Consider the following 25,252-nt stretch of genomic DNA (forward strand, 5'->3'; position numbering starts at 1 on the left):
CGCACAGGCACACTTGTAACAGTTTGATGGATAGCAGTACCATGCAAACAATATTCTTAGCTAACACAGTTGTCTTTATCTATGGCACCAGTACTGTAAAACAGTTAGAGGAAACAGACAGCCACGTTGCATCCTGCCTGCACACATTTGCAAGTTTTAGAGAACAACCATATTATGAATAATCATGATATCTATGGCAGTGAAATAATAGCTTGCTAGTTTACAAAACACTATTAGCAGCAGCAGAGGACAGCTTGAAATTAGACCAACTGAAGAAAAGTCAGAAATTTTGTAAAGGGAAGTCATATTTTAGCACCAATATTGCAGTCTTTTTAAGACCTGAACTTGCATATGGACTGAGAACACATACAGAAGGTATGTGAGAACATCCCTTAACAAAGGTTCTTGAGAAAACTAGCTTGCCACAGGGTAAGAGAAAAATCATATTCTCAGACAAATAATTGTTTAAAAGGTAGGAAAGAGGATAAGTGTAGGCAGCCAGTTCTCACTGTAAGGGAAGACCACCAGTGGCATCCTGCAGAGATGAATTGTTGGGCACATGCTTATTTATGAAATCATTTGGAAACATTTATAAATCATATTTACACATAATTCAGATAAGGACTTTGAAAAGGAATGCTACTGCAGAAAAAACACAGTGTGAGTTTCTAGACTCCATAAGGACCCTAAAAGATGCAAAATACAATTATTATGAAAGGATCTATGAACAAAACAAGAAACAGAATAAAGTTTAAGTCATCCTCTCAAAGAAAAAAAGAGAAAAAATCAAACTTGAAAAGATACAAAGAAAGGTAATAATGTATAGAGTATGAAAACACAGATGTATGAGAAATTACTTAACAGACCAAGACCCTCCATGTAAGACAGACAAACAGGTGAGGGCATAGGCAGTTCTAACTCATGAATGGCAAGGAAGAGATGTATGAGTCTCTTTTTTTTTTTCCAGTACCAAAACCTTGGACAGTGAGCAGACATCAAAACTACACAATACAGAAATCAAGCTATGGAACTACCTGTAATGGGATATGGCGGGTGCTCTAAAATTCAGACTCAAAAGCAGATTGGACAAAACAATAGAAAAATAAACTGTAAGAGTAAATAAAACTTGCTGCCTCTGACCACAGAAGCACTAACACTGCACAAACTTCTGTAAGCCTGAAGAGTGTCCTGACAAGTGTTCACTTAAGTACAGGCTTTTCCTGCTCTTATATTTCTTCCTTAGATACCTGCTGTGAGCAATGAGTAATGACCATGTTTGATCCTTTGTCCAACCCAAAGGAACTTTTCTTGTATTATCAGAACATTGCTCCAATTCCAAATTTAGCCAGCAGCTCCTGAGAGCTCTTTCCTAAAATCTTATATTTCCAAAATTTGTGTCAGTGGCCGAAAAAATACACATTCAACGAACATGTAACAGTTGACATGGTCTCAGTGCAGTCACACATCACTGATTTTGCAGAGGACACAGCTGCATAGGCCTGTCCTAAGGCTGGTTTCATTTACTTTAAAGTTGAACAGAACCTGAAGTACAGAAATGGGGCTGATGTTTGCATCATTAAATTACCTCACTTTATTAGTTAGCATGAAAGGATTTTCTTTCCCCCTTCATTTGCCTCAGAAAAAGGCAATGATGGCTAGAACACTTGAGCACACACAGTTAAGATGAAAACTACTGTTCAACAAGTGAGTTGGGTTTTTTTTTCCCCATCAAAACAAGAAGCCAAGAACATATTTGTTTACATTCCTTTTTTGTTGTCATTTATCCTCTTCATGGATTCAGAGACAGAACCCAAGCACAGAAAGAGGATGTTGAGCACAAGCTGTTTCTCTTTTCTCTTCATTAGGATTTTACAATGAGAAGACACGAGAAGTTTTTAGCTCTATTTTCAAGAGCCTGTCCCTCAGTCTTTAGGGTACATCATCTAGTTTCGTCCCAGTGAGAGTGTTTGTTTCCATCATGTTTCCAAATTTATTGGCAGGTCATTGGCAACTAGAAAACCCCAGAAAAACAGAAGACCCACAAAGCCTGACAATTTTGACACTCAATTATGTGCGCTTCAAAAGCAAACGAAGCTAATCGGATGGCAACTTATCTGCTGTTGATGACATTGTCAGAGCAGCTTGGGCAGCCCAATAACTGTTACAATGACAGATGACAAAAGTATCTAATAAAAAATTTCCAAGGTCATTAATAATCTGTCACAGCGCTTTCTTGTAGTGCTTACGAAAAAATGGCCTACCTCTTGTCTTCTAGACCACAGTCTGGATAAAGAAATGCCATTAATCTCCCAAGCTATACTGTACTTACGAAAGGTATTGGGAAAACAGAATCCTTTGCCCAACTCAGCTCCTTCTCGCAACAGCCTCCCACCCTTGCAGCCTGACAAATGCATTTTCCCCACAGGGCTTGGGAGTAATGCTGCTCCTGCTCCCCAGCACAGTGGAGAAATACACGGTCAGATCTCCATTGCTAAGCAACACAAAATTCTGCGGCAAGAGCTTCCCACACCGCAGCAGTGGGCAGTTGGCAGCTGGCTCAGCACTTTCCCCTGTGTCCTGGGGGTTTAAAAGCAGCACTGGTAGCAAAAGGCTGAGCCAGGCTGTGCAGCCAGACAGGCAATAGGATGCACTGAACAACATGGTAGGAACCAAGTAGTGCATTTTCAAGTTAAAAACCAACTCAGCTCACTAGCTACCCCATCTGAATTCTTGAGTTGTTCCACTGAACACATCTTTCTTGTTAATCAACATACACCTTAAAAGTTCATTTTTCCATATGTGTAAAGCAGCAGCACATCACATTGACATAGAACGTAACAGACAAAAATCCCTCATAAAAGAATGAACAACTTTATTTGGTCATATGTCCAGGAAGAGATTTGGCACTGCACTGCAGCCTTAAGGCTCTACTACGTAATACAAATGCAACCACAATGTGACTTCATTGACAGTTCTCTCTTCCTCTTTAAAGACATGATCCCAAGACAGAGCTGGCAGACATCTCAGCTTAAGCTGACCATTTGCATGCCATGTGAGATGAGAGAACAGGAGAGGCATGACAGCACTAGAGATGTATGAGAAAGTGACAAAATACAAAATAATAATTTCATTAAATCTTTGGTGCATGAGAACAGGCATGTCTCATGTATGCAAGTATCCACATCATTGTAACTGAAGATCTTTTCACACCCTTCAAAACGTATCTAGACATGTATCTGTTTATGTATGTATACATTATCAGATCATCTTATGCAACTCATCTCTAGACAGAATACATCCAAATGTGAGGTTCAGAAATGCACTGCTAGTAATATGGGAAGTCTACAGTTTAAACAAAAGTGTATATCAGCACTTTGTCATGCACTTATTACCTGACAAACTGCACATCTTGACTTTATTCTTAGATAGTTAACATTAAAAAAAAAAAAAAAAACAAAACACACCCAACCAACCAAAATAAAAACAGCACAAATTTCAGAACTTTCACTTCAGATAAGATGATAGCCCAAAAAATTACTAGTTTTGATGAGGGCAATGTTCTGAGTTGCCCAAGGATTGTGGTCTCTTTATTTTTTGGTCCTTTAAGTCATTCAGGTTCTCAAATTAACATTGTTTAAGAGAAATAAAAGATTGAAGACCGATACAAACCCACTAGTACAAGCTGTGCTATTTAACTTACAAGAAACCATCCTCAAAGCTTGTGCTACACTACTTAGTTCCTAAGATATTGAAGTAAAAGATGTTCACCTAGGGGTCACCAAACAAGTGCAGGGATAAATCATCTTTCTGTTTCAGATAGTTACTCTGATCCTCAAAAGCAAATCTATTCAGATTTCATTACAGCAAGAGAATCCAATAATACTATCAGCCAACCTGATTCTTGTTAAACCCAGGAAATCTTCTGGAGTAAGCACAGTGTTTGCCATGCTTGCTCATTATCTTACATGCATCAGATTCCATCAGCCTTTTCTCTTCACCCTTTTCTAATGAGAACTTGATCCAGATGCCCTACAACCCCACCTCTGCAATAACACCCTGAGGCTGTCATCAAATTATTCGAGCAATTTAAGTAGCCCAACAAAGAAGTTAACCTGGTTTTTGGTTGGTTGGGTTTTCTGTATGGGGTTTTGTTAGGGTTGGATTTTTAGCTTAGCTGCTACAGCCAACAGCAGACCTGCAAATAAAATTTTAACTGGAAAGAAAAATTAGAGCTGTCTGTTACACTTCCTACTTGCCTTTTGTATTTTATCGATAGGGAAGGAAGAAATAACAAATCTTGGGATTACCAACGCTTTCAAAAAGAGGCAACTTTCACAAAAAAATAGGAGCAAATTCCCTGTTTCACCAACACAGAACCTATAAAGGTTTGTTTTATAGATCATCCAAATAAATGTAACTATCTTTAAAAGCCCACCAATTTCAAGTCATGCTTTCTCAAAGCAGCACCATGCTACTTATGCTGTGATCCAGCAGTTGAAGGGTACATTATGATTTACCTACTGACTGCACAGTTTGATAGGCAACGTGCTTAGCAGGCTTGACTTTACAAACTACAGTCACCTGGTCTGACATCTCAGAAAGACTGGTAAGAGTTTCTAGTTGTAGGTGAACTAAAGCAAACCCAGCAGGTTTTATTATCTACATGAAACTAGTCATTGGGGCAGCCACTGGCATGCTTCAGTGTGGCACAGAGCAGCTTGCTTTAATGTTTATCCCCCTTCCTTATTTTTTTAGGTACTTAAAACTAAGATTTACGACCGCAAAGCAGGCCACATTCTCTCCCGTTCTTTGATTCCAGTCTGAACCCTGCTAGATCTTGCAATGTTTGGAACACTGATGTTCCTTCTTGGCATAGACATAGATATACACTGTTCTAGAGGGAAAGAAAAGTCCTACAGGGAAGATTAATGGCTTATTTGCCTTCTAAATTGAATCTTGTTTACCTCACTTGAGAGTTATCAGTAAACCCTATTTCCTAAAGATTAATGCAGAGGGTTCCAGTGTCAACAGACGATACCATCTCCATGCTGAATCTCGCAGACGTGCTGTGAATTGCAGTGGGAGTACAACAGACTGCAGTAATAGCAGAAAATAGTTGGGTCAAATCATCTTTGAGGTGAATAATAAAAACAGGTTCTGCTGAGCTGCTTCTTATTAAAAATAGCATCAGATTTAAAAAAGAATTAGGTAATGCTTCTATAAAAGCAAATACCACTGGGAATGGTGTCATTATGGGTAACAGAAATTGTATTGTTATTGATAGTACTTTACCAACCTAAACACTCCTCATTACAAAGACCAATTTTCACCCCCACCTCCTTCTCACCAACCACCCACCAAAATCAACAATAGCGGATTCTATTTCTAGACCTGGTATATACTGAAGACTATATATTTCAGGAAAGTTTTACGTATTAAATAGCCCTGAACACAGCAATCATGACATGACTGGCTAAAAATGAAATGGTACGAAATAGCTCTGGATTTTAAAAGGACAAACACTTGGGGAATTGGCAGCTAGAGTTAGCTGGAATAAAAGAATCACAGAAGTTAAATGTGGAGGAAGACTGCAATTTCTTTCAGGCAGCAATGCCAAAACTCCAAGAAAAAGCATTCCAAACAGGGGATTAAAAAAAAAAAAAAAGAAAAAAAAAAGTAGAAATCCTCCAGACTCATTAGGAGACACATGAGAAGCAAGCAGAGGAGGAATGGAAAGAAAAGGCTAGAGTTATATTGTAATTCAAAATTGCTTCAAAATATTGCGCTAGTCACAATGAAAACAAACATTGGAAAAATGTTTTCCTGCCATACAAAGAGAAAATCCTCACTCCATAGACAGTCCAGGTTACAAACCAAGGCTGATCTAAAATTATACTTCACACATAATGCAACAGAACTGCATGTAAATTCAACAGCAAAGACTACGTGATCATACAGGTGAACACTGTCATACCTATAATATAAAGGAAAGCCATAAATTAGAGATAGCATACAATTTAGTCACAAGGAGCTTCAGAAGAGACTTTTCTAATAGAAATGAAAGCAGTGCCAATGTGCAAGGCAGCAAAGAGAAAGTACTTAAGAATTACTACATAATACTTGCTGGGAATCTAAAATGTCCTTCTGACCATCGATGCAGAAGCCTGTCACTCCAGCACCCCTTCAGCCTCACACTCTCCTTATTTTATACTCAGTGCTGACTACATCTTTATCTCTCAATTTCACTCTTCAAACTCCTTGCGCAGTACAGATGCTTTATTTTCTCCTGAGCAAGCTAACTTGATCATCTTCCTCCTGACCCAGTCATTGTCTTTATAAAGAAATATAAAGAAATTTAACAATATCAGCTTTCACATCATACTGAAGTGTAAGAAACCAGGTTCCAGTACCTGAACAAAAGCAATCAATGCCAGGATTTAAGGGGTTTGCTTGCAGTACAGGTGAACAGTCCTTACCACAGGTAGGGTTAGTACAGCAGCTAAGATTATTCCCCTATGGATTTAAATAGGCTTCTGTGCACCAGAGGGCTGGAGGGAAGGGAGTTATTTGAGGGCAGGTTTTCAAAACTTGCCCTTATCATCAAAATTCTGTATTTTGAATGCCTTTGTGGGTTTTTTTTTCCCCCCTTTCATTCCAGTCTAAAGGTTCAGGAACAAGTCACACATCAAGTAACAATGTCATCTCCACTTTACCAAGATCTTGTTTTAAAAGCCGCTTTAAATTTCACATAGGTCCTAGCAGTGTTGTGGCATCTTGCAGAAACATTTTGTCTTGAACTACATTCTCATGGAATTAAACACAAAGATCCAGGTAAGATGAGGTTGTTAAAAAAAAAAATCATTTATATTCATAAATAGATACAGTTTAGCTTTGGCAGCAATATGAACATATTAAACCCCAAAAGACAGTTTAGTGAAGTAATTCGCTGAAGTATCCCTGAAATAAGCAATACACTTCTACTGTGTACACTTCAGAAGATTTATATTAAAATGGAATTTGTTAGGAAGTCTGGGTTGACTTTCAAAGACAGTGGCATGGACAGAAATGTTAACACCAGAACGCAAACAACCAAACAAAAGAAAATCCCCAATCCCCCCACCAAACCAGAAAACAGCCTACCAAATATGTTGGTGGAATGTCCTTTCCGGGCGATTGGTTTGAGCTCATTATGTCCCCATCCATATTGCCTATAATTGTCCCAGGCATGCTTCATCATCTAAGAGATGGGGGGAAAAAAACAAAAAGGATTTGATTACATTATAAAATTACTTTGTACAAATACAGTATTTTACTCCTTATTTGAGACTTTATCTTTTGCAGCCATCCCAGCACACTGATGATTACTTTGCTGCCATATCCATCTGTTACAGAAATCAGATTATACAGCATGAACAAATTTGGAAACAACTTTAAGTCTATTTGACTCAAGCTATAGAGCCTAATGCTCTGCATTAGGTAGTTTTCTTGTTCTTTCTTTCTTTTCCTTAAATAGACAGACAGACATTTAAGAATTCAAGCATCAGGAACTGGTAGAAAGTACTGGCTAACATCTAAGACACTAACCAGAAGGAAAAATAGCTACCAATATCTGAAGCATATGAGGGAGTTATTTACACTGGTGCATCCAAGTATAATCACATAATTTTGCAAAAGGCATAATACATTTTTTTATTAGCAACACTTACTGGACAAAGATACAGCCTCTACTGAAAGAAATGCTGGAAGCTTTGTTCTTTAGAAAGCACAATGAACAAAGCAGTATAAAATTGTCAATATTTACTCCACAAAACATTCTCAACTCTTTGTAACAGGTGTTTCCATCACCAGCAAGCAAGTTACATCTAAGAAACAAAAGGTCTTGTTGACTCACAAGCATTAGTTGTGCACATCAGCTGCTAAGCAGTGCTTTTATGGATTTGCTAAAGCTTTTCAAAGTTCTTGCTTGCTGGCTACAGCAGAAATTCAGTGGCTACCAAATGCAAAGCAAATGCAATTAAAAATAAATTAAAAAAAAAAAATTATCAGTTACCTAAAAAGATCACAGCAAGTAACAGAAAGACTCCAAAAGACACTGCCCCAGACACAAGAACAGTTGGGAATAAACCAGTTCTAAAACAGCAGCCATTTGGCTGTATCCACAACATTCAACACAGTTTTCACATTCCAGCTTCAAAATGGTATTAAAACATTGTTAATATAAAGAAAAAACCCAAGAAAATGTATAGGACTTAAATCACAGTTTCCACAACTTTAAGAAATACTCTGTAAGATGAGAAACTATGCTAATGTAACTAACAGACCAACACTAACCCTTTTAAGAAACTGATTATATCAGGGCAAGTAAAGTTTTCTCCAATTTACAAGACTGTAGCTTTCTGATTTTAATCCCAGGGTCATCGTGCTCATAGAAGACAGAAGTCAATAAGGAGGTGCTGGCTAAAAGGTCAAGTGCAGTCAGCTGCCTTAGCAGCACTCCCTCACATAGCCACAGTTCTCTCACTGAGTTCAGAATACAGTGGAAGTCAGCATCAAACTGCACCTAAACTGCATGCTGAGACATGCCCTGTCTCCCTGCAGCTATCAAGAGATCCCTGCCCAACCTACACAGCTGTAATTCCTTTGACTGTAAAGCCCCTCTAAATTTCCCATGGCTCAGTTAACTCACTCCCAGACAACAAATGTGAACCACAGCAAAGGTATACGCACAGGCCTAGCAGCTGGGGAGCACTCCTGTGTTAAACCGACATCAACCTAGGCACAGATGTCCCTCTCAAGATGCCAGAGGTCCCACTCCTACTGCTTGTCAAAGTCAGCTCACGTGTTGCTTTTTGTATTTGCACTAAAAGATTCTGACACCTGATTAGGCAATAATATGGTATTGTTTCTTTTAGTGTCATCAACCTGCAATGTAAGAAAAAGAGGATGCAAATATTATACTAAAAAAGGAGAGAAAAGCCATTTCATTAGCATTCACAAATTCCTTACTGTTTACAAAGCATGTATCAAACTGACCAGTTAATAGCTATTAGAACTTCAAGATGACTCAGGTAAAATGATCGTCTCTTGATAGGTAACAAAACTAGAGCGTGACAAACGCAATAAAAGCCTGATCACAGGCAGAAGTTCCTCCAAGATCTCTTGCTAACCTTATCCAGAATCAACCTACACATTTTTATATCGTATTGTTCATCAATTTAAGATCATAAAATTGAGAATCACAGCCTCATTAGGCAGGAAAGGACCTCAGGATGTCTCTCGTTTAACCTCCTACTCAAAGCAGGATCAGTTACGGGATCAGACTGGGCTACTCAAGGTTTTATCCAGTCAGAATGGGACAGTCAAGACCTCGGTGAGATGCTCTGCTCTAACACACAGTTTGCCAGTCCACTTTTAAGTCCTAAAAAACTCCACTTGGGAAAACACAGACCTACAGTTTAAGAAGGCATTAGATGGTGAAACTAAAGAATTACTGACCACTGTGCTCTATGCGAGTTTGGTAACAGATGGATGTCTACACAACAAGGTGACCATGACATGGCAGATCTAACGAACTTCCTTTCACAAAAGGGAAACTGGGCTTCTGAGACCTTTGGATGTGTCAGGTATTTCATGAAGAATAACCAAATGACCACTGACATTTTCTCTCTTTAAAAATCTCAAAGTGTTGGCAAACTCCAGCATAGACCAAAACTAGTTAAGTCCAAAACAAGAACAACGACTTGTTTCTTCATGGCACAATGTTAATTGTGGAATATTTCACTGTCCCAGTTTGCTCCTGGGAGGAAGGTACAGATTTTATTACAGACTATTTAGTTCTGAGAAAACCCAAGAAAAGTATGGAAATGACAAAGGGCTAAACCAGACTACAGAGTTACAACTCCTCAAGAATATTTTGACTTCACTATACTAATTTGTCAACTGATTTTTTCCAGATGAACACTGGATATTACTCTGGGACAGAGCTCATCAGCACCAAGTGAGCAGACCTGACTGCAGCAAATGACTGCATGCTACATGCAAGTGAGAAACCCCACAGCTCTTGTGTTTGTAAGGATGACATGCCAAGAGATCTTGTAACAACATGGAGATTTCTGTTACTGCTGGAGCTGGTAGCATGATACACTATAGATACAGCATCTAAACTACTGGAAGCAGTTGTGCACACAGAAGCTTTTGGGAGATAAAATACGATAAATGCATCTGCCAGTTAAAAATTGAACAGAGGATGCCACTTTAGTTCAGGAAGTACAAGCAACGTGAACTACTGATCTGGAAAACAGGATTCTCTGAATGTGCCAGGTAGCATTTGCATAGTGAAGGGTGAAAATACTGAAGAAGAGCTGCAGGTATAGATAGGCTTTTCCTCAAAAAAAAAAAAAACAACCAAAACCAAACTGGTCTTTAAGAGGAGACAGAGAGGTCTTAGAAACTGACTGCAACATCAGCATTAATGATAATAGAAAGAAGGCAAAAATACTTGCAAAAAACCACCCCCAACCCTTAAAGAATCCATGCAGAGGCATCTTAAACTCAGCAGATTGGGAATAACACGCGGGTCCAAGCATGGATCAATAATTATGAAAAAGGCAAGGCAGAGATTTCTGTAACTGAAATTTCCATAACTAACAGCAGTCTGTCACAGTGAGTGCTTGGAGCTTGATGGCATATCATATAAAGATCTTCCAATCTGTCCACCAGAGAACAAATCGTTTTAGTGACGGTCTTTTTATTGACACTTTTCATGCCAAATTTTGGTTTTGAAAGCAAAATACAGGATAGGTCCAATGAATAACAGCCTTGAAAATGTTTATTATGGGATGCACCACATACAACAGCCAGGAAGATGTTGTTGCATGTGCAATTTGATAGTACAACAAAAAAATTAATTTGGACTCTGCTGAAATCAAGCCAGAATGGCAAGAAGCAGAGCATGTCAAATGAAACTGCTTCTGTAGGTACACCATTATCTAGATGCTTTTACTAACTTTAGAACACGTTCATAGGATCTGATGATCTTCTGTAGTCACCAGGAAATCAGTTTTTTATAGAGACAGAACAGTAATGATGCCTTTGACAAAATCATAATCACAGCAGTAAAAGGAGGTTACAGTAATTGAAAAGAAACTTTAGTAAGGGAGTTCTATCACTACAGCAGCATGTTAGAAACAGTAATTCAAACCAAAGACTGGTTCAAAAGCCCCTTTCCACTCCTCAAAAAAGGGCAGACACACAGCAAACAGAAAATAAGAGTCCTGAAAAATAAGCAAAGGGAACAATTTACTGGCAAATTGCAATACATACTGGTCATGCCTAGAAACGAGAAGCTTACCCTCTTCCTGCCCTTCCATCAGGAATGTGCATAAGACAGCAAATAAAGTTTGCATTCAAAGGAATGTATTCTGGTCAAGGGTAGGATTTCAAGAGATTTATATAAGCCACCTTCAAATTCTGTTTTAAAATTAACCCAGGACTTGCTAGACAATATCACTGCTCAACTGGCAGATTAAAGATTAATAACCACTTTCCTACTGTTTGTAGAGAATATTTTTTGGACATTAAAGAATGACCTTTTCCTTGTATAGGCACTCACATTTCTGAAGAAACCTAGAAAATTCATACAGGTTATATTATTCTTTTGGGAGCTACAAATCTCTACCTAAAGAGAAATTATTTCAGGCATCAGTCTATGACTCCTTCATGCATTTCTGAACACTGCCAATGAAAAAGTCTGTTTGGAACATGTTCCTAACAGACACAGAAAGCTGAGGGTTTTTTTTTTTTACTGATGAATCTGGTAACAAATCAATTACTAAAATAAAACTGGTTACCAAACGTGTACAAAATGGGAAGCTTGTCCTTTTTTGTTGGCAGGAAATACATGAAGTCTAAGATGACTGATGGACCTCTCAGGCCAGTGGGAACTGGAACAGTAGATGTAAAGAGCTAAACCTTGGAGAGCTTACAGCAGTGAACCAACTGCTCAAGTTTGTGCAAGAAAGCCAAGTGCTTTCTTCAACTTTGCATGTTCTCACCGTTTCAAGAGATACAGGTACTCATGGTTTTGACTGATCCCGTGGTGCTCAGAAAGCTCCCAGATCATCTTTGTAAACAACCAGGACTGCATATCAGCCAGCAGAAAGCAGTTCTTTTCTTTCAGTCCTGCCTTCTTCCAGTCTTGCATTTTCAGGCATCTATCTAAACATCTTCATCAGCTTATCCATGTACCTCTGCCAGTTTTACTGTGTCCTTTCTGAAGCCGAGAGACTAGAACTACATGAAAGCATGCAAGATGCAGAAGAACCTTAGTTTCACATGCTATAGCAAGAACCTTGCCTGTTTTCTTCTCTTTTCCTAAAATACTGAATCTGTGCATTTTTGTCTGCTATTAAGCACTACAGTGACATTTCCAAAGAGCTACTATAAACACAAGCTCTCATTCTCAAGTGGTAATAAGTCACCTCGCAGCTTTTCATATTAAGCATAACATTGGAATTTCCTCCCTCTCCAGCCCAAATATGTATCATTTTACATTCAGCTGAGAAATAAAAGGGGAGATAATAGCTCAGTCCCATGAGATTTTTCTACAGTTCTTCTGTTTTCTACTCCAAATCTACATGTAGGCAGCAAAAGTTGATCATACCACTATTCACCCACTTACAAACTCTACATAATCTATTTGTCTCATTTAGAGCATGGATCCCCAATACACATCCTCTGTGGTCTCCAGCACCATTTAACTGTTCTCTCCAGTTCCTGCCTTCTAAGCAATTTCTCCACGGAGGGACACAATCCTCCATCTCATGGCTGCTTAGTTCAACTGTTGTTAGTGATGAACTGTGCCAAATATGCTTTTAAAAGCTGTATTTATAACCACATCTCCCCTTGTCCACATGCTTGATGACTCTTTCAGGGATCTTCTAAAGCTTTGTGCATCATGACATCATTAAAAATATACCAGGAAATCTTATGTATCTCTGTGCTCAACAACCCTATTCCCTGTTCTAGTTTCTGTTAATCTGCAGTTCATTCATCAGGCATAGGGATCTTGAACCCCTTTCAAAAACTGATGTCTTGTTGGTCACCTTCTAGTCCTCTGGTAACAAAGCAGAAAATAAGAATAGGTGCTACGAGTGCAAATCAAGAATTCACATCTCAGAGCAAACTAAGAGTAAACTGTTGCAAGTTTCAGGTATTACAGTATTGTCTATGTCTTAAAGGAACACACCATAAGAGGCTACTCATCAGCCACAAGTAGATCATTGTGTATCAATGACATCATTACTATCAGCAGCTCTGAGATGCAACATCATCGAGAAAACTCTATGTTAAAGGACACGCTGCCATATATTCTATGCAATTGTGGGAAAATGGAGGGTACTACAGCAGAAACGATGGAATAGTAACTAACAAGCAGTAGATTTTTTTTATTGTATTTAAGAGAATATTCTTGCTTTCCAATCAAAGTTTCCACAGCTGCAAAAAACATTGTCACTTGTGTAATAGATCTTGTATAATTTATTATACAGTGCTCTTCCATCTAGCCGTAATTCATTATTTTTACTGCTAACATTTCTGTAGCAAGGTCAAGCCAGATACCACAGCACCTTTTGGATTTACCCAGTTCTGAAGAGAAGTCATTTACCTGGGGTTTTGCTCATTTTTCTTTATTATATCAGGGAAGTGAAATAGAATCACAGAATAGGTTGTGCTGGAAAGGACTTTAAAGATCATCTAAGTTCCAACCCCCTTGAAATATTTCCTTGTATTCTTGACTTTATTTTACAATTATGAATTTTAAATATTGCAAATGTGCTAGTTCATTTTGAAAGACAGCTTCTTCTCACAATACTCTGAAAAAAAGGTATCTTTAATAAGGAAGACCTTTCTGAACTTACAACATGCTTCCAAGAATGCACAACTGCTGGAGAATTCAATAATTACTACAACTTGAGTAAACTGACTCATATTTTAAATATCCTCAAATACAAATCTGCATTCCTTATTAGCAGCACATTTTAAGTTAGTAACCAAAGCAATCTATCGGGATGTGCAGCTGGAATACTGCACCATCCACATTAGGAGGTTTATTTTTATTCTTCAGTTCAAACAAAATATGTACAGTAAGCTACAAAGTTTCTCACAGACAAAAAAAATTGAAGATTTATAAATGTAAAATGAGTTCTTTATACATTCATCCCAACCTGCTGGGACACAGCTTTCTGCAGATCTACTCCTAACTTTCCTGGACTGGCTAAAGTGGTAATTGCACTTGGAAATTAATTTTCCAGCAGGCTTGATCAAAGGGAGTCCATCCTTACCTTAGAGACATTTTACTCATGGTAAAATAACATGAGCATTAAAGAAAGTGCAGGAAAACTTACTTACAGCCAACTTGGTAGCTGTCAACATGGTGAATTACATTTGAGAATCCAGAACATAGAGAATTCAGAGTGCAAATAAAACTACCTAATGAATAATGGGTGCATATATGTATAGACACGCATACCTATGTATCTGTATGTATAGAACCAAACACTTTTATGCACACACACTTAGACACAAAATATGTGTCTAATTATACAAACACACACAACAGGGTATGTTATCTTAAATACTGAAAAATACAGGTCATAATACTTATTAAGCTTCATTTCTATTGGGATCAGTGCCAGGAGCAGTGAGCTACAAAACACAATGTAAAACTCTAAACACAACAGACATGTATTACTAAAAGTTGATGTCCTAACCAACTAGCAATCCAAGTAAGTTTGATCAAGTAAATGAAAAGAGTATAAAGTGTCAGCAATAAGAAAACTGTTCTGGATTGGTCTCGGATACTGGAAAAGGTCCTCCAGTCACAGACAGCAACTTACTTGGCTAGGTCAGAAACACTGCAATTACAACAACATAAATGAATAGTAACTATGAAAAGAGGAACTACACAGCACAAAAAAGACCTCTACATGATTAAGTATTTCTTCTGCACAGTTCTTTTCTCAGTAAGCATGCAAAACATAACACAGGTAAAAGGACACTTACTGGTTTTAACCCTATTTCTGAAGAGAATAAGGGCTATGCAGTCTTGCTGTCTGAACGTATATCTTTTGCCATATACATTTGCAGTAGCCTTTGAATTTGAATCTATTCTCTCATTAAACCTGACTGTACAGAGTTGGAGGAACCAGATACCTGGGACCTCTATGGGATCTACAGGGAGGGGAGAGAAAAATACCTATGGCCAGATAAGATAAACAGAGATTCACAAATAAGTACCCCAGAGAAAAAGGTTGTTATAATCCAACCCTTTATTCACTGAGAAGGGCAGCATTTAACATGCAGGCGTATTAGCTACTCCTCCCAGTTCTGTCTTCAGCAAACTTGCTGAGGGTATATTCTGTCCAATCATACGGATCACTAACAAAGATGTTGAGTAAGACTGGACCTAGCATCAACCCCCCGGGGATACACCACTGGTTACCAGCCTCCAAACAGACTTCAAGTAACTAATCACCACCCTCTGGGCCCAGCCATTCACCAGTTTTCAACCCACCATACTCTCTGCTTATCCAGCTCATACTTTTATCTTCTCTGTGAGGATTTTATGGGAGTTACAGAAAGTAACATAGTTACAGAAGCCTTAGCAAAGTCTAGGAAGACAATACCCACTGCTCACCATTCTTTTATTAAGCCTGTCATTTAACTGTACGAGTTCATGAAGAGGGTCAACCATTAATTCACCTTTGTCAATTCATGCTGGCTACTCCCTATCACCTTCTTGTTTATAGGCCTGAGAGTTATTTCCAGGATTAGCTGCTCTATAGCCTTCCCAGGGACTGAGGTAAAACTGCCCAACCTTTATCTCCCTGTATCCTCCTTCTTGTCCTTCTTGAAGACAGGAATGATATTTGCTTTCCTCCAGTCTTCAGCCACTTCTCCCAATCACTATGATTATCCAAAGATTATCAAAGGTCTCGCAATGACATCAGCCAGCTCCCTCAGCACTCCTGGGTACACCCCATAACACCTGCAGACTTACGTACCTTTACGTACGTTTGCTTACGTATTTCTTCAGTCAATTCTCTTCCATTAAGGGTACGTGTCATTCTTGTTCCAGATTTCTCAGGGGTCACCAGGGCCTAAGATTCCTGAAGGCCAGCCTTGCCAACTCAGACTGAGGCAAAAGAGAACCTCAGCTTCTTCCATGTCTGCTGTCACCAGGTCCTTTGCCTCATTCAGCGGCAGGCCCACGTGTTCTTTAATCTTCCTTTTGTCACCTGTATACTTAGAGAAGCCTTTTACCTTGCCTTTGACATCCCCTGCCAGGTTCACTTGTAACTAGACTTTGGCTTTCCTAACCCCCTCTCTGCAAGCTTAGACAGTGCCTCTGTATTCCTCCCAGACAAACTGTCCCTGTTTCCACCCTCTTTATGTTTCCTTTACATATCCGAGTTTTGAGAGAGTTCCTGGCAGTTTTCCCTGAATTCCTGCTCATTGGGATGGACCACTTTTGAGCTTGGTGGAAGTGATCCTTCAATATTAACCAGCTTTCTTGGGCCCCTCTTCCCTCCAGGGCATTATTCCAAGGAACTATACAAAGCCTATCTTTGAAAAGGCCAAAGCCCACTCTCCTGAAGTTAAGGATTGTGAGCTTACTTTTTGCCCTTCTCCCTACTTTCAGGATTCTGAACTCCACTATCTCATCATCCCTACAGCCAAGGCTGCCTTTGAACTTAACATTCCCAACAAGCCCCTCCTTCTTTGTGAGCATGAGGTTTAGCAGAGTAACTCTCCTCACTGGCTGCAATATCATTTTGAGGACTAAGTTGTTATAAATGCATGCCGGAATACTCTTGGATTGCTTACGGCTTGCTGTGTCTCCAGCAGATACCGAGCTGAAGGTCCCACATACAGACCAGGGCCCACAAACATGATGCTGCTCCAATCTGTCTGTACAGCACTCCATCTACTTGTTATTCCTGGTCATGCAGTCTACAGCAGACACACACTACAATGTCACCCATAAAAGTCTGCTTTTTAATATTTACCCATAAGCTCTAACTTGGCTCACCATCCATCCACAGACAGAGCTCCAAGCACTCCAAGCTGCCCTCGCACATAAAAGACAACTTCACTCTCTTGTTTTCTTGCCCTGCTGTAGAGTTTCCTCCCGTGCAACACTCCAGTCATGCAAGTCATCCCATCACATCTCCATCCATCTCCACATCTCCCAGCAAGAACCCAGCTCTGCAACTGCACACAGATCCCCGATTCATCATGGCTTATTCCCCATGCCTCATCCATTACCGTATGTGCATTTCAAAGAGGTACCCTAGCATTACCCATATTTCCAGAAACGGTTCTGGGGATTTCTCCATAATGGTCCCTAGTAGGCATTTCCCTTGCTTATATGCAAATACTAGGTGACCCTGCTTAATCCCCATTTTGCCGATTTTGTGCTCCCTGTCTGTCAAATCACTGCAGGCCCTTTGCTCATCCATCCTGTCAGTCACTTCCCCACAATGCTGCTAATTACTCTCTCCCTCCCCATCATTCCTAGTTCAAAGCCCTCCTTACAAGGTCAGCCATCCTGCTGGCGAAGATGCCTTTGTCCAGTCTTAGTGAGATGGATCTTCTCTCCCAGACAGGAAACAGCATCCCATGGCTGTAGAACCCAAGACCTTGGTAACATCACCAACTCCATAACCAACTGCTGATGTGCATTGCCAGTGCTATCTTCCTCATACCCTTTCCCCTTACTGGCAAGACCAAGGAGACCACCACCCAGGCCCCCAGGTCCCTCACAATCATACCCAGAGCTCTGTAGTCAGTACTTATGCAAAACTGATACTGTATGTAGTACGATACATACCGACTTGGATGTAAAACTTCTACATTCATTCATTCATTTCAACACTCCCCAGAGGACTGTATGGACTTGAACAATCCAAGGACACAAAACAAATGTCTCAGTGTTTAGAACAAGGTGTATCGATAGAATATCCTGCAGGGGATTAGTACAGCTGCTGACGGCAATACACTTATTTTAACAAAAATCAAAAATGAATGCTCAAAGTAAGACAATATTGTGAAATCTCAGGTTGAAATGAAAGAAACCCTGAACCCTGAGCAGGGGAAAAGAATTATGGAATTTTTCCTTATTTGACTGGGTAAAAATTACCTTCTCAAGGAAGCAACTCATTAAATAAAGAGCACTATGTAATGCTTACATTTAAACTGCAGAAAAAAATACTAGTACCATTTAAAGGACTATATATACTACAGAAGTGCTACAGACCATATACAGCAAGCAGATGGAAAATCTTCTCAAAGCTGTCACTTTGAGAATCTAAATTAATCAGCCTACTCATAAATGATCCTTATTGAAATATCTGAATTAATAGCTTGCATTAAGAATATAGATGAATTGTACAATTCTGTGAACGAGCTACAACTGATAACAATGTAATGCTAAATATAAACATCAGAACCAAAAGACACACAAAAAACAGAACATGCAGATTCTGCTCCTTGTTTATTCTATAAGCATAAGACACTTATAAACACCCTCTGTGTTCAGTAAACATTCTTCTTATAGAAAGCTTTCAAACACTTTACAAAGCTTTCAAGTAGCCTTACAATTTTTCTTTAACTTTTATAAGCACTTAAAAAAAAAAATAATCAAAACATGCATTTTTAAAATATTCAAGCGCTGCAAAACTGCTTCTTATGCAGAGGTCTGTTAAAAAGCGACTTTTCCAAGTTGGGTTTTGGAAAGAAAAAGTAGCAACAAGTTTTCTGTAAAAATGTACAGAAACTGGTTTCCTGTTTGAATGTTTACCAGTTTTCTCCCGACTATAAAGGCCCGCGTGCGTGTTACAAACTATCCCCAACAGTCAACCCAATCCTCTGTAGTTTTTCCACTGTTTGATACTAGTCGAAGCAGGCTGTATAAATTATTGTTTTTTCCTCCAATTTAAACAGCCTAAAGCAAGTTCCTCAAATATGCATCAAAACACTTAGAAGTTGAACAAGGCATGAGACAAATGCCTTCTCAGGACCACCTGCAATTCTGAAGCCATTTATGCAGCCTTCAAAGACCTAGAAGTTTCCCTGTACTAGTTTTCTGGTCTCAATCTAAGCAATCATAATGTCTTGCGTGTCAGAAATGCTGTATATGCTAGGTGTAGACCTATGTTAGGGACACTGTCTCCTGGAACTTGTTCTATCTTTGCTAAGTCTATCTCATCTACAAAGACTATTTGTATTATTCTACACTGGTTACAAACAACATTGACAGAAGACCTTGGTGATGATCATAACATATTTTAAAATGCACTTTGCATCTCTGGAATTCCTGCAGCCTTCTGTGATATACCTGATGTTATAAAAAACAAATTTTGGGCAAAATATTCTTCATATGACACTGTAGATGGATGTTTTCTCAGATATGCTCTATTCATTGCAACACAGCAGATGCCAAAATCCAAAAGTAGAGCCAGAGGCCAAACAAAAATGACAATGTGCAAACGATGGGTTCTTCATTATCATTTGTCCATTCTCACTAGCACACCTTCCACTCCTGTATCCTGCACCTTCACACATCTAGCTGTAGAACTGATAAGCTGCTGCCCTGCATCAAAAAAGATTCATAATTCTGGAGATCCCCTGGTAGGTAAAGTACTACCAAGACTGACTCAATGAAGGCAATTCACACAGCAAAGACAAATTTCCATCATGCTAGTGTGATCCTGGACTGTTCAAGCACTGTGGTCACACTACTGAAGACTCATCAGTACAAATGTAGAATTATCCTAACTGAAGTACCCACCTAATGCAGAGTCCCATAAAAATCTTTGGTGTATGAAAAGCTACACGTCAGAAATCACAATAGGAGCCATCAACATGTTACACAATAAAAAACCCAGCTTGTCAAAATGACTCACATGTAGGCTGATAACCAAAAAAAGTAAGCCTTTTACAGCACAAGATTTGTGGCAACTGCAGCTAAGGATCACCAGAGTTACTACCTGGTTATCCTTACCCACAAACTACCCCGGATTCCTTACTCACAAATTGCTATACTCTCAGGTTTAGATCAGCAAGAGCTATCCAAACTTCATACTTACATCACCAAGAAAATTGCCATTCTGTATTAACCAATGGCTCCCCATCTCCTCTCAGTCTACATTCTGACCAATCCACCTCAGAAATGCAAATACTAATTTTCAACCCTACCCCCAATTCCAGGCTTGATCTCTAGGAAATTTGGTTGATTATTTCTTCAGATTCTTCATTGTTAGCTGAACTCAGTACTTTCACATTACTTGGTCAACTCAATTTTATTCTACCCGTTAAATCTATTAGTGCCAAACTCAAATGTATGTACATACAGTAATCTGTAGTTAAAATTAAGAAGTGTTGACAACTACATGATCCTACCATTCACTGCTCACCTTCACGCTACACAAAACATTTTGAAAAGCAGGATCCTCTACATATTCTCACAGGACACAGTTTTGAAAAGCAGTAGAGCCTTTTGAAATCCACAGTTCAGTGCTGTACTTTGGGGAAAAGCCCTAACCAAGCAGGGTCAAGGGGGTCCAATATCACATACAACTTCTCAGTCAGAAGTGCTTTTGCAGTAGCTAACAGAATAGGCATGCCTTCCAGGAAGGATTTCCTACTTGAGAGATTCAAGTAGCGATACAGCTCTATGATGCATCACTCTTATCGCAGGCAGTTGTTTGTTATTTGGTAAGGATGGATTTCATCTAGTCATCATTAATAGTCAAAGTAAAACACCAGCTTGGTTGATCTACCCTCAGTATGGCACTCTCTCCAGCTGCAACTCCTCCCTATTACAAGGACAGGTATGAATGACCGATTTTTGTTTAATTTTATGAGCTAATTAAATATAGATTACAATAAAAGATTAAGCTGCTGGAACTGCCAAGTGCTGTGGTCCTGGGTGTTCTCTAGTGACAGACCCTGGGCTTGTATACCTCTGGCCTGAACCCGATTTTTAGGCATAAAACTAATGAGATTGCAGGGGGAAAAAAAAAAAAAAAAAAAGGTGGCTGTACAATGTTCCTGCCATCCCCGTTAGAAGCAGACTCAGAAAATGCCTATCACTAAATAATAGGAAATCGGCATTGCCAGTACAAAAGAGGACAATGAATCTCACTGCCAACCAGGAGTGGAAGAGTAAGACCAGAAACAGCAATTCCACCAGATAATCTGCCACAGAACCAAAAGCCTAAGCCAGCATCTTAGTTTGAATGTTTTACAGGTAAATGAGGCAATCTACTTAAATGAAATGCTAGGTTTTAGACCCATTTAAATCTTAACTCAGTAATTTGCAAATTTTAGCAGCAGGTCTTTATTTTCCCTTACATCTTCAATCCACTTTTTCAACATTTTAAAGAATCTTGTGTCACACTAACATATCCCTTCCTTTAACTGGAATCTGACAAAGTCAGCCTCTGCTTTAAAGATGCAGCTGTTGCTGTTCTGTGTGTTAATGACAAACCTACTTTGAACCCATACCAATAAGTTTAATAAACCCTTAAAATAACTTTTGAGTTGTTATCCAGTGAAATATTGACACCCCAACATGCAACTAACACATGCAATAATGCTGATGTTCATTAACACTTGATGTGTACTTTTAGCTTATTGTTTATTTAAAAAGATTTTGTAGTTCTGTTTTTAATATAAATCATAACAGCAACTAAACAGTATAAATAACTGCTATCAGATACAAGAACAGGTAGGACCATATATCATCATCATCTTTACCTCTTTAATTTTGTTCCTCTTCTCTCGGATATCTGGGTCTGCTGGTTCTCCACTGTTTATCCCTATAAGATTTGGTAAAGGAACAGGGGGCAGTGGCTTGCTGTCTTTCTTTTTCAACTCTTGCACTACTTTGTTCTTTTCTGTCTGAATCTCAGCTTGAATCTCATCACGTGATTTCTTCAATTTCTCCTTAGCCTCTTCCAGTGCTTTTTCATGATCTGCTCGGATCTTATTTCTCAGACGTTCCTCTTCTTCTCTGGAGACACAAATGTTAGTCAGCATCTCATTAATAAAAACCACATTGCTTATAAACAAAATGCAGCTTCAAAACAGAACCCACATCCAAGCTGCTTTACTCTAAGTAATTCTAATGACTCAGACAAGTTTACTTTATTATGCTTGTTCAGAATCCTTCAGTCCTTTTGCCATGAACTGCAGAAGAAGAGTGCACACTCCAGCAACATTATTGTGGAAAATATGTATCATTGGGTTTTATCTGTAAGTACCTTTGCTTGCCTACTCAAGAATTTAGAGAGGAAAAGCCCTACATCCTGTACTTCCAACTACAGATGTGTGCAGAGGCACATCTAGCAATCATTCAGTTTAAGAAATAAGATTAGAAGGGCTCTTCCTAGTCTTCCACACAATAAATACATTGTACGCAACTTTTCAAGATCTGCAGTAACCACCATTTAAAAAAAAAGATTCATAGCCACTCCTTTTATTACCAATAAATTGGGAGCTGCAAGGGCTGCAAACTCCACCACAGCATGTTTCGTCTTGAATTCAGAATTCATTGTTCCAATCAGTGCGTCCATAAACCTCACACATTAAACACAGAGTTAATTATAAAGCTATTTAGGAACAGAAGAGCTTTCAGTAAAGCATGGTTTTGAAACTCACTGTCAACAAAAACCAACGTCATCTTGGTTCTAAAAGCACAATCTTCTATCATGATCTTTAATGATCAGTAAAGGTTTTGAGATTCACATGCAAAATGAAACTTGCTGTTTTAAAGCCTGGGTTAAACAACAGACAAAAATGGCTCATTCCAGTCTCAAAATATTTCAAGGCATCAGGAAGCTACACATCAGACTCTCGATATAACATAACCTTTTCAAGCTTATTTAAAATATCAAGTTGCTTAGTGACTAATGTAAGCCAGAATAGTTGTAGGGATTTAAAACAAGCACTAGTTAAAAAAAAAACAAAACAACAAAACAACCCACACTCCCTCCCAGTTCCTCCCCCAGGCAAAAACACTTTTTCCTCAAAAAGCATTAGGGAAGAGACAGTGGATAATGGAAAGAGAGGGAGTCAAGCAGCAACCCATGTAATAAATATCAAGCTTAGCCTAACTGCTTTTAGGAGGAATCACTTGACCCATATTGTATGGAGGTTTTTTTCCAGTATACTGAAAACATAACAATTAGGAGAAATCACCATTTGGTATGTGAGAATTAGAGAAGTTCAGTCGGAAGGGACCCCCAAGTGATCATCCACACCAACTGCAATTAAAAGCCAATCCAAAAGTTTACAGGACAAAAAAAAAAAAGAAACCCAAGATTGACAACTGTTAACCAAACACTGTCAAACATTTTTAACAAATTTTGTAGGGAAAATTTCCCAATTTATATTACATAGTATATTCCTCATTTTGTTGTCAAAGTCTGTGGTGAACTGCTAATGCTTCCAGAGACTGAAATCAATGTTAAGAAGCTTGCTGGGCTGCTGTGTTGGAATGTTTGGGGATATGGACAGATCTTACTGAGCTTTGCAAGTATAGCAGAACTGGTTTTATTAATCTCACAGATCAAGATCATATAATGTCATTTACAAGCACTGCTTCACCTTTACAAAAAGAAGGTCAAAGAACGAAGCTAATAATGAATAGCTTTCAGAGAGTTATGATACTATTGTATCAGAGCAATCCCACTAGACTGATTCATTTTATGCAAGGTTTATGACTTACAGTCTTCTGCCAAGGGAGAGCTGATTTTAAGTCAAAATGCAATAAATCAAGCTTTCAGTTCCAAATATGCACAGTTCAAACCCCCAGCACACCAACCCTGACTGGTATCTCACGGATATGCAGTAAATTTTTTAAGGTGAAATTTATATACTCTTTTCTCCATTCTTTAGCTTGGGCTCAAAAGCTCCAAGACTTTAGACACACGTTTTATTCTCAAGCTGACAAAATCTGGTATCACTTGTCATCATTCAGAAAATAACTTCCCAGTTCACAGGCCAATGTGCTTAGCATGCAGGGGGAAAACCACGGTACTGCAACATAAATGGTCTCAGCAAAATGCGTTGTTACACAGAGTGTTTTATTAGCTCCTTCCATTTTTCTGAAGTGCTATTAGGTTTGAATTTTAAGAGGTTACAGCAGCATGATTACCTTTCAATATTTCAGTACTAGAAATACAATGAAACTTTTTAACAGATGGACCGACAGAAAGGCTTTGAAACTGAAGTTCCTCAGCCACTTTTCTCAACATGGCGCACAGCACATCCATATTCCTCCCAAACAATTAAAAACAAAGGACTGTGGCTCCTCAACTTTGACTATCAAATCCAAACTCATTAACATTGTTGAGCAGTAGCAGTGCTTCTCTCCCTCAACTGTAGAGCGAAGAAACAACATTCAAAGTGACAAAACACTATTCTAAAGAGAGATAATACGAGTAATATTTAAGGTAACTTCTATGACTCACGGGAGAAAATAAGCTTCCTTGTATTTTTGCAAAAGCTACATTCGCTGTGGCAGTAAAGTGCTCAATTCTGTAACAAAAGAAGCTGAAATTTCCTATCAAGCAAAAGATTTGAAACCATAAATGTGTAGTCTGGAAAGCTTTTCAAGAACTGGCACAGGGCTTTGTGTAAGATGCAGCTAAAGAGAATGAGAATGAAGTTGCCAGAATGAAACACATCATTCCCCAGAATCAAGAGGCAGCATGCTGTGCAGAAGCCAAAGAGATGGCTTACAGAGGATGAGAAATATGAAACACTACTGAACATTTAAGAATCAGAACTATTTCAGTGTGGGGATAATGCATATTGGAGGTATGGTTCTCATTTTCAAAACAGTTCCTGCAGGCACGTGTCAGTCTTTACCTTTTGACCAGATCTACCATTTTGTTAATAAATACTGAAATTCTTTCTCCAAAAGAAAGAATTTTTAGAAAAACAGGATAACAGCCTATCTCAGACCTTAAGAAAATGATGTTCAAGGTATATCCACATTAACTGAATTTGAAGATGATGCTTTACAACGAGCATGCTTTACTCATAAATAGAAAAGGGCTTGGTAGAACCCCTGGTTCACATGCATGTCCCCAAAAATATGAAAGACATTAATTATGTACGTGTAGTTAGACTGAGTCTGACTCACTAAAATGATGTGCTTTGCACACCTTCAAGATCAAGTGCA

The 25,252-nt window shown here is 38.8% G+C and overlaps 1 protein-coding gene across 2 annotated transcripts in view; it reads right to left on the reverse strand.

Annotated features, from left to right (window-relative positions):
* MAN1A2 (mannosidase alpha class 1A member 2) overlaps positions 1–25,252 on the reverse strand; it is a 140,425-nt gene that overhangs the window by 87,404 nt on the left and 27,769 nt on the right. For both annotated transcript variants that reach the window (XM_065676185.1, XM_065676186.1), the window contains exons 2-3: positions 21,820–22,075; positions 7,141–7,237 (exon numbers count right to left, since the gene is read on the reverse strand). In XM_065676185.1, coding sequence (XP_065532257.1) covers positions 7,141–7,237; positions 21,820–22,075 — 353 coding nt within the window. The remainder of the gene's footprint in view (positions 1–7,140; positions 7,238–21,819; positions 22,076–25,252) is intronic.

This window comes from Lathamus discolor, chromosome 4, assembly GCF_037157495.1.
Source record: "Lathamus discolor isolate bLatDis1 chromosome 4, bLatDis1.hap1, whole genome shotgun sequence".
NCBI classification, from domain to species: domain Eukaryota; kingdom Metazoa; phylum Chordata; class Aves; order Psittaciformes; family Psittacidae; genus Lathamus; species Lathamus discolor.